A 9361-nucleotide genomic window follows, 5' to 3' on the forward strand; every position below is an offset into this window, starting at 1 on the left:
CAATGCTTGTTTGCGACTGATCTAAGGCAGCATCCACGGGATGAAGAGCAAACAAAGCGGCCGCGCCACCGCGCTCCAAAAGTTTGGACGGAATGCGAACAAAGAGTTCGGCATCCGCGTTATTTTATCACTGTCGGTATCACCGTGCCCGGGTCGACGGCACAGCGATCTCTGGCCGCCAAATGAGGCGACGAGACAGCGCAGTTACCGGGAGCGGATGGGGGCAGCGCTCCTAACCCAGAGCCCGGCACCCAGCAGCTGCGGGCCGGCGGCTCATCCGGGCAGGAGCTGCTTGGGAAAAATAGTAATTAATACAATAGTAATGAATGATTGTGTCACAAGATTAGACGCCGCGCAGCGTTATCTTCGAAGCAGCTGTCGTTTCTTTTCTTTGCCCGTGGTTTCCCCTCCGGCTAATAACCCGAGCGACAAATCGCACCGAGCTGCCCGCATCCCCGGCTCTGCGAGGAGCGTCGGGACACGGCGCTGCCAGGCGCGGAGCGGGAGGTGGGCACCACCACCGGCCCGTCGGGGCCGCTCCTCTCCTCGGCCGCTGCCGGCTGTCCGTGCCGCCCCGAGGAGCGAGGAGCGCAGGTTCACGGCCCGGCCCGGCCCGGCGTTGGCGCGATGAGGTGCCGGCACGGCTCGCAGCGGCCGCTCCTTGCGAGGGGTGATGGAAAATCTCGCCGTGCGCGTGAAATATATTGGCATAAAATTAGCGAATGGCACTAACAGGTTATAAATCACCTGAACGGTCAAACCGCAGATATGAATCACAAATTCCTGTAAAGATTAATGTTTCCTAAGATTCGCGGCAACTCTGCGTTTTTTGGACAAAAGCCTTCTCCCAACCTCCCGTTCCCGAGCGCTGTTTTATTTTCTGAAGTCTTTCCAGCTTTCGGTGGGGTTTCTAATGAACGATTTACCAAAGGAAAGGTTTTATTAACACCTCGAAAACCGATAAAGTTTAAAGGGAGGGGAAAAGGCAGCAGATAGGAAGTTCGGTAACACGACGTACCGACCCGCTGGCAATGGCCCGAACGCAAAGCACCGCAATGGTGGGAAAAGCTCTGAGAAATGGAAGGGAAAGAAAAACCTCGAGGTGCCGGCATGGCCCGAGCGGAGCTGCCCGGAGCCCGAGCATCCCCGGCGGCCTCGTCCCCCCCGGGGCAGAAAGGAGAGAGGAGGAGGAGACGGGGGACGTTATTTGTGGAGGAAATACGCTGGCGGGAGGCGTGCGGGACTCCGGGTCTCTCAGGCGCTATTTTTCCTTTCTTGCCTCCGTGCAGAACTGAAGATAATAGTTGGGGCTGCAGGTAACGGAGTCAGTTCATATTCAATTTCCCTAAATGGCCTGGAGAGCACTTAAAAGCCCGGAGAGCTTCTGGACAGCATTTTCTTATTAACTAATTTCACTTCGATCCTATTAAAGTGTGCTTTTTATAACCTTCAAATGAACCTCTCTCCCTCCATCCCCTCCCGGCGGCTCCCAGGGGCGCTGCCAACCCGGGCCGGCCGGGCTGCGGGCTGCGGGGTGCGGGGTGCGGGCACTGCCCTCCCTTGGGGAGAACCTCCCCAGTAATGGCTTTTAAATGGCGACATATATTTACCATTTCAAACGGGTTCTGCTGTTTCCTGGTAACGCTCACCACAAATGGTAATAATAAAAGATGAAGTATTTTTTCTCACCTTAGGTCATTAGATTTACAGACAAGGTACTAAATCATTTTGGCTCCCCAAACCTTGAAGGAAAGCGCACCCGCTCCCGTCCCTCTCTGCTCTCCTCCCCCACTCGAGAAACCGTAAAAGGCACGGGGAGCAGCGCCGGGGCTCCAGGACCATCTCCCTGTATCAGTTTACGCTACCACCGCTCGTAACAACAACACGAAAGTTGCCGTTGGTTGCAGAGCGCGGATTGTCAGTGGCCTCTTCCCAAAGCCCTAACATGAAGGGTCATTAATTGTGTTTTCTTTCCAAATCATATGTCACTGCAATTAACAGATTCTGATCAAGAGACTCCTTTCAGATTGATTCCATATGTGATAAGGAATGTGCAGCTTGTTATCTATCTGTCGCCTTGGAATTATGGAAAAGCTTCAAACGTGTAATTTGAAGAGTCTTTTACCCGGCTCTTTGATCTTTCCCTCTATTTTTTTAACTCTTTTTTGACTGCGGCCCTTCTCCTCAGCCCACTTGTCCGTTCCTCTCCCCGCGTCCCACGGCCCTCCAGCGGGCAGCTCCGAGCCGCGGCCACCTCCGGGTCCGTCCCCGCGTCCCCTCCGTCGCCCGCGACCGGGAAGGGACCGGGCGGTACCCGGCGGAGCGCTGCCGCCCACCGACGGCGGCCGGGGGCCCGGGAGCGGCTACAGCCCCGGGGACGGCTCCGGGCTCGGGGAACCCCGGCGCCGGGTTCGGTCGGAGCTCAGCGAGCGCGTGAGCGCGCCGGGAAGCGCGGGCGGCGGGGCCGGGGGGAGGGAGGGAAGGAGGGAGGCGGGCGGGCGGGCGGGGGGGTGTGTTTGGGGTAATAAATCAGGAGCCGCTCTCCCGGCTTTGACAGGTCCCGGCCAGAAGACACGTGTCCGTCCGGCCGAGCCGCGCTCCGCCGCGCCGTCTGCCTCCGCCCCGCGGCCGTCGGGCCCCGCGCGGCTCCTGCCGGCCTCCCGCAGGACGAGCCGTCCGCTGCCGCCCCTCCGCGGCTCCCTTCGGCCCCGCTCTCCCCGCTCCGTCCCGGCGCTCCCCCGGCGGCCCCGCGGCCTCGGCGTGCGGACGGCTCTCGCCGCTCCGACCCCCCACCCTCCCGGTACCGCAGCGAGATCGCCGTCCACTCTCCCCGCTCCCACCGTTTGCCGTTTCTCCGCTTTTCCTCTCCCCCCGAGCCAAGCGCCGCAGATTTCTCCTCCAACCCGTTCGCTTGAGAGACGTTTCCCTCCCGTCTCTTTCCCATTAACCCACCCCTCTCCCTCGCCCTGCCTCGCAGCCGTTCGCACCCGCACGTTCCTCTTTCCCCGCCGGCCCCGCACGGCAGCTGGGGACGGACGGAGCCGCGGAGGACGCAGCCGGGCGCTGCGGGCACACAGCGGCGCTTCGCCGGCCCCGGCCCCGCCCGGCCCTCTCCCATCCGAGCTCGGCCGGCGTTGCCCCGCTGCGCTCAGGAAAGTTGAGGGCGGATGGGGACGGGGGGTGCGCTCCGCGTTTTGCTTTTGAATTACGAAGAAATAAACAAACAACTGAATTTCGTGTTGTTATCTCCATCGCGTCGGACCGTCAAAACCCATTACGGGAGCGACGTTGAGTGGAAGAAAATAAATTCCGCCCCAGCCTTGCTTTGCACTAGATTAGCAGATAGGAAATGCTATAAAGATGAACTTAATACGATTAGAGATGTTTCCTACAGATTTTCATATATTGATTCGTGGAATTTTAATTCCGGAGCTTGCTTTGCTATAATCCGCATTTATTACAAGCCGATAGAGTTTTATTATAGCTCGCTATCAAGGTCGATTCCCTTAACTGCGTAATCTGACATGAATTTTATTTTTAAGGAAACTCAGTTATAAAAATCCACCGTGAGGACGCGGAAAGTGCGCTGCCATGAGAGAAACCCAGCCTGGTTTGAGGACGGAGGGAACTCGTGGGAAGAGCCTCCAAACTTTACAATACAAAGAAAAAGAAAATAAAAACCGAGAAAGGAACCCCCCACCCCTCTTCCCCGAGTTTTCAGGAGCAGAGAACGGCGCTCTGTTCCCCCCCCGGCCTCTTCTACCCCGGGAGCCGGGGGTGAGGAGTGAAGTGAGAGGAGAGAGAACTGAAACTTCACGTGTGTCGGCCACAAAAAGTCTGATCCAGTAATTAAAGCACATCTCGCCTCCCTCCTTATGGCTCCTTCCAGCACCGCCTTTGCCAAAGCAGCACGTTCAGGTCCTTCCTTCGGAGCCTTGTAGTGATTCAGAACAGAGGGAATAAGCAAAATGATCATAAATTTCCTAATTAGAGATTTCGCACCAAGACAAAAAGGTGTTAATGAGTTTAATTCCAGCGCCTGTCATTGTCCCTTTTTTCACACCACTTATTTACTAATGGCCCAGAGGGCTGCTCCCGTCTCTCCTTTGTTAAGATTTTAATTTGCCTCCTTTTCTGCCTTTGATGTAAAATTGTGACCTACAACTCTTTGAAGTCCCTTATTAGGAGGAAAATTAACTTCGCTTTTCTACTGTATCTGCCCACTGTTCGCCCAGACAAATGCACGGAGCTCCTTAAAGATTCCGGACAGCGGGAGAACGTTCAGGGTACCTCTGGAAACGCTTCTTTTTAAACTGTTATTTCTAAACGGAGCACACTTTTAAAGCTGTATTGGGCGATGAGACCGCTGGCAGAGCCGGGGAGGGGGCGAGGTGGGAATATCTTCATAAAGAGCCCCAAACGCACCCGGGCAGCGCAGGGCTGTACATCTGGAAAGCTGAAAGCGCCGGGGGAGTGGGGGGGGGGGGGGGAGAAGTATGCTTTGGGGTGGGGGGGAAGCTGGGGGAGCCTTTATTTTTAAACGTCACAACTTCTGCCGTCCCTCCCGTGTGCCACTCGTGGCCGACACCCGGCACTGTGGGGGGGGAAGGGGGTCCGGGAGAAATTATATCTAAATCTGTCTCTATATAATTAGAATGCTATGAGGCAGGGTTAAACCTCTGTAAAACACACAACTGATTGGCGACTGCTAAAATGAGATTGGAAAGCAACTCAAATAAAAGACCGCGACGTCAGTAAACAGATTTAGAAAAAAAAAAAAAGAAAGAAAAAAAAAAAAAAGGAAAGAAGGAGCCGGTGACAAACCCGGCGAGAGCAGCTCCGGGCAGAGAGAGAGAGAGAGGCAGAGGAGAGAGAGAGAGAGAGAGAGAGAGAGAGAGAGAGACTTAAAAGAAATAGGAGGGGCTTGCGGGAGACTAGAAATGTCAATCAGAGCCCGGAGTCCCAATAATCTCAGGCAATCTGTTAGGACCTGACCTGGGTCCACTCAGATCAATAGGAAAAGTGCGAGAAGAAAGCAGCGCGCGGCGCGCAGCGCGGCCGCAGCCAGGCGGGAGCCGCGGCCTCCGAGCTCCGCTCCCGATGCGGCCCGGAGCCGGCGGCGGGCGCTGAGCGCTGAGCGCTGAGCTGTGCCGGCGGCCCCGCGGCCAGCCCCGCCGCTCGCTGCCCTTTCTCTCCCTTCTTCCCTTCTGCCCCCCCTCCCTACCCTTCCCCCCTCCCCACCCCCCCGCACCATGTCGTTCCCGCAGCTGGGCTACCAGTACATCAGGCCGCTGTACCCCGCCGAGCGCCCGGGCAGCGGCGGCTCCCGAGGCGGCGCGGAGCTGGCCCCGTCCGGGACCCTCTCCAACGTGCTCTCCTCCATGTACGGCGCGCCCTACGCCGCCGCCGCCGCCGCTCAGGGCTACGGAGCCTTCCTGCCCTACGCCGCCGAACTGCCCATCTTCCCGCAGCTGGTAAGAGCCCCCCCGGGGCCGGGGCGGGGGGGTGCCGGGAGCGGGGCGCTTTGTTCCCCGGGCCCGGCCCGGCGCGGTCGGACGGTGCGGGAGCGGGAGCGCGGCGCGGGGCCCCGGCGCGCCCGTGCCGAGCGGCGCGCCCGGAGGTTCCGCGGCGGCGGTGCGAAGGAGCGGGTCGGGCCGATCCGGGGCCGCTCGGGTCCCGCGCCGCCTCAGCCCGCCGCCCCTTCCCTCTCGCTGCAGGGCGCGCAGTACGAGCTGAAGGAGAGCCCCGGGGTGCAGCACGCCGCCTTCCCGCACCACCACCCCGCTTTCTACCCCTACGGGCAGTACCAGTTCGGGGATCCGTCGCGGCCCAAGAACGCCACCCGCGAGAGCACCAGCACGCTCAAGGCCTGGCTCAACGAGCACCGCAAGAATCCGTACCCCACCAAGGGCGAGAAGATCATGCTGGCCATCATCACCAAGATGACCCTCACCCAGGTCTCCACCTGGTTCGCCAACGCGCGGCGGCGGCTCAAAAAGGAGAACAAGATGACCTGGGCCCCCCGCAGCAGGACGGACGAGGAGGGCAACTCCTACGGCAGCGACCACGAGGGGGAAGAGGACAAGAGGGAGGACGAGGAGGAGATCGACCTGGAGAACATCGACACCGAGAACATCGAGAGCGCCAAGGACGAGCTGGAGGACGAGCTGCAGGACGCGGACCTGCTGCACTCCGACTCCAAGACGGACTCGGAGGGCTCCGAGGGCTTCGAGGACCTGCCCGGCTCCGAGGAGCGCTACCTCGGCCCGGCCGCCGCAGCCGCCGCGGAGCCGCTCCGCCTCCGCCACCACCACCTCCGCCACCACCGCCACCACCGCCGGCCGCCCTGCGAGCTGCCCTCCGCCGGTCCCGAGCCGCCGCCGCCCGCCCCGCCGCCGCCGCCGCCGCCGCACCTCTCGCCCCCCTCCTCCGCCTCCTCGTCGGCCGCCTCCTCCCCGACGGACGCCGCTTCGGCCGGCACCGTGCCGAAGCCCAAGATCTGGTCGCTGGCCGAGACGGCCACCAGCCCGGACAACCCCCGCAAGTCTCCCGGCTCCCCGCCCGCGGCCGCCCCCCAGCCGCTGCCGCTGCCCCCCCCGCCGCCCCACAGACTCGTCTCCTCCTGCCCGCTGGGCAAGTTCCCCAACTGGACCAACCGCGCCTTCCCGGCCGCCTCCCCGCACCACCACGCGGCCCCGCACCCGCTGGCCTTACTGAACACTCCGCACCTGTTGGGGCTGGGGGCCGCCCCCGCCGCCGCCGCCTTCCCGCGGCCCGCGGAGCAGGCGCCGAGCGCGGAGCCCCCCGGAGCAGGTGACCGCTGAGGGACGCGCGGGGCGGGCGGGCGCTGCGCTCGGCTTCGCGGCGGCCGTCGGGCGCAGGTGGCGGCGGCGGCGGCGGCGGGCAGGCCGTGCGCGGGGTTTGCGCGGAGGGACGCGGCGCCGGGGCAGGCCCGGCCGTGCGGGCGGCTCTCGGCTTTTTCCGTTTGGTTCTTTTTTACCGCCTCGAGACGGCGGAGCCGCCGTCGCTTTTGTCGCGTACGCAAATTGGCGAGGAGGGATCTCGAGTCGAGCGGCTTAATTCAGGGATGGGGCGAATACATCGGGAGCTGTAAAGGAACGCTGTGTTTTCTTCTCTTTTTAGATCGATCTAGTGCCTTGGAAGTAGAGAAAAAGTTAATAAAGACAGCTTTCCAGCCAGTGCAGAGGCGGTAAGAGACTGCTCCGGAGGGCGCGGGCAGCCGGCGGTGCGCGGTCGCTCCGTGCGGCGCTTCCCTTGGCGGCGCCGCTCCGTGCGGGCTGTGCCGCGGTCGGGGCCGGAGGGCGGCGGCGGGCAGAGAGCGGCCGGGGCGGGGTGCGGGGCAGCGCTGGGAGTGACCCGAACGGCCTCGCTGTGCCCGAGCGGCCGCGGCCGCTCGCTGTGCCGCCCATACAACTTTTTGTATTTCGAAATAATTTAAAAATGCCACCGACAAAAATAGCGCTAATTATAATCGCAGAGCCCACGGCGGCCCAGCCAGAGCTGAAGCCAATTAAATCTTTTTTTTTTTTTTCTTTTGTGTCGTTTTTTTCCAGGCCCCAGAACCAGCTCGATGCCGCCATGGTTCTATCGGCGCTGTCATCGTCTTAGTTAATTTTTTATCGTTGTTGTAATGATTGTAAAAAGAAATCTCTGTATAGTTACAACGTTACGCATGTCCGTATGGTAAAACTAAAAAGGAAAAAAAAAAAAAAATAATACAGCCCCGCTTCTGTGCTCCCCCCCGGGTACCGGGCCGTGCGGTTGGTGGAAGTCCCGTGAGCGTCCGTTCGGTGTCTCGGTTTTTGGTTTTTTTTTCGTTTGTTTGTTTGGTTTTGTACATACCGTCAAACCTGTACATACGTGTGAACCAAATTGTACGAGAAAGTATCTATTTTTGGCTAATAAAGACACGGTTGCCACTTTGCCTACAGCCGCCTCTCGGCTCCGCGGTCGCTGCGTGCGCGGCCGGGCGGCTGCGGGAGCGCCGGGGCGGGCTGAGAGCGGGGCACGGCCGGCCGGCCAGCGCTCTCCCTGGAGCCGCAGCGCCCCCTGGCGGCGACCGCGCGGGGGGGGCGGAGGGCGCCGCGGGGCGAGCGGAGAGGGGGATCGGCGCGGCCGTGACCCGCGGGGAACCCCGCGCTGCGTTCGGCCTCCGCGCCCCGTCCCGCAGTGAACCTCGCGGCCCCGGGCACGGCGCTGATCGCTGCGTGGCGGAGCCGCGCGAGGGGCGGCGCGGGGCTCGGCCGGAGCTGGGATGAAGTTAAAGTACAAACAGAAGCACATAGCTGACATGCTTCAAGTTGAGACAGTTCGAGATATGCAAATGTGCGGGGCTGCGCGGTATTGACATTTTGAGGGCACGGTGATCGGAATGTATTATTTATAGGAGCGGGTTGCGCTAGGCCCATAAACTGCATCTTACGTCCTCAGAGTCGGTAGGCAGCAATACTAAAGTGCGTGTGCTCACACCTATATCCGTGCGTTTGTGCTTGTATCGCGTGTCCCACAGCCCCATTCCCATGCAGGCCGCGTGCCCCAGTGAGGCCCTCGGCCCCATTCCCCCCACGTCCCCTTCTCACATACGTTCTCTCTGGCCCTGGAAACGCGTCTGTCTCCTCGCAGTGCTGTCCCTCTGCCAGGAACCGTTCCCTTCCTGCGCTCCGACAGCTCCTGAAACGAAGGGAAGCGCCGTGGGTGGGTGCTGGAGAGCGGATTGTTTCTCATGTAAATGTTACCCCGTCTCTCTGCACTTTGTATCTTTGCTTTCCCCTTTGCCAGTTCTTGCTGAGGGGAAAAAAAAAAAAAAAAAAAAAAAAAGGGAAAAAAAAGATTAATGGTATGTAAAATGGGAGGGGTGGGGGAGAGAGCTAGAGGCAAATTTCCACATCCCCTTCCTTTGGGTGTCTTGGTAGCTTTTCCATAGAAACTTTTACCCAGTGGTCAGACAGACGCTTAAAAGAGGGTGGAAGAAAATAATGAGAGCACAATGGGAAAATGAGTGCCCCCTGACCCCCCCGGCATCACAGGGTGCTGGTGCTGAGCAGCCACGGCACTGCGACTGCTGCCTGCGTGGCTCCCCGAGGGACAGCAGCCGTGGTGGTGCTCGTGGGGTTCCCCGAGTGGAGAAAATCCCTATTCATTTGGTGAGGAAACATTTTGCTATGCGTGTTTCAACAAAACACTAAAAACCCTGCTCGTGTTTTTTTTAGCTATCACTCGCGCAGCCTGACGGCCTCCCGCAGCCCCAGCCCGGCCCGCGACAGCTCCGAGAGGCCTCTCCTCCTCCCTCCTCGCTGCTGGCTGCTCTTTTCCTGTCTAATCAATTATCTCCCTAGCTAGT

The 9361-nt window shown here is 60.3% G+C and overlaps 1 protein-coding gene and 1 long non-coding RNA gene across 4 annotated transcripts in view; one reads left to right on the top strand and one right to left on the bottom strand.

Moving 5' to 3' along the window:
* The window catches only part of LOC104912960 (uncharacterized), a 176986-nt gene extending 167948 nt beyond the window's left edge, over nucleotides 1–9038 (bottom strand). For 2 of the 3 annotated variants that reach the window (XR_014886229.1, XR_014886230.1), the window contains exon 1: nucleotides 8605–9038. This is a non-coding gene — a long non-coding RNA (uncharacterized LOC104912960). The remainder of the gene's footprint in view (nucleotides 1–8604) is intronic. The other variant, XR_014886231.1, reaches the window with a different exon arrangement.
* On the top strand, nucleotides 4952–7951 carry IRX3 (iroquois homeobox 3). Its single transcript, XM_085235331.1, has 4 exons — nucleotides 4952–5474; nucleotides 5718–6813; nucleotides 7144–7210; nucleotides 7575–7951. Exons 1-4 carry the CDS (start codon nucleotides 5253–5255, stop codon nucleotides 7627–7629), a joined length of 1440 nt encoding a protein of 479 aa, XP_085091457.1. The 5' UTR covers nucleotides 4952–5252; the 3' UTR covers nucleotides 7630–7951.
* Nucleotides 9039–9361: the final 323 nt, after the last annotated feature.

The sequence above is a fragment of the Meleagris gallopavo genome, chromosome 13 (assembly GCF_905368555.1).
Source record: "Meleagris gallopavo chromosome 13, MGAL_WU_HG_1.1, whole genome shotgun sequence".
NCBI lineage: Eukaryota > Metazoa > Chordata > Aves > Galliformes > Phasianidae > Meleagris > Meleagris gallopavo.

Bases quoted from the DNA above. Each gene is read 5' to 3' on its own strand.
- IRX3 (XM_085235331.1), top strand. From the start codon at position 5,253: ATGTCGTTCCCGCAGCTGGGCTACCAGTACATCAGGCCGCTGTACCCC. The intron at 6,814-7,143 runs GTGACCGCTGAG...TTCTCTTTTTAG, and splicing joins CGCGGAGCCCCCCGGAGCAG to ATCGATCTAGTGCCTTGGAA. The intron at 7,211-7,574 runs GTAAGAGACTGC...GTTTTTTTCCAG, and splicing joins TTCCAGCCAGTGCAGAGGCG to GCCCCAGAACCAGCTCGATG.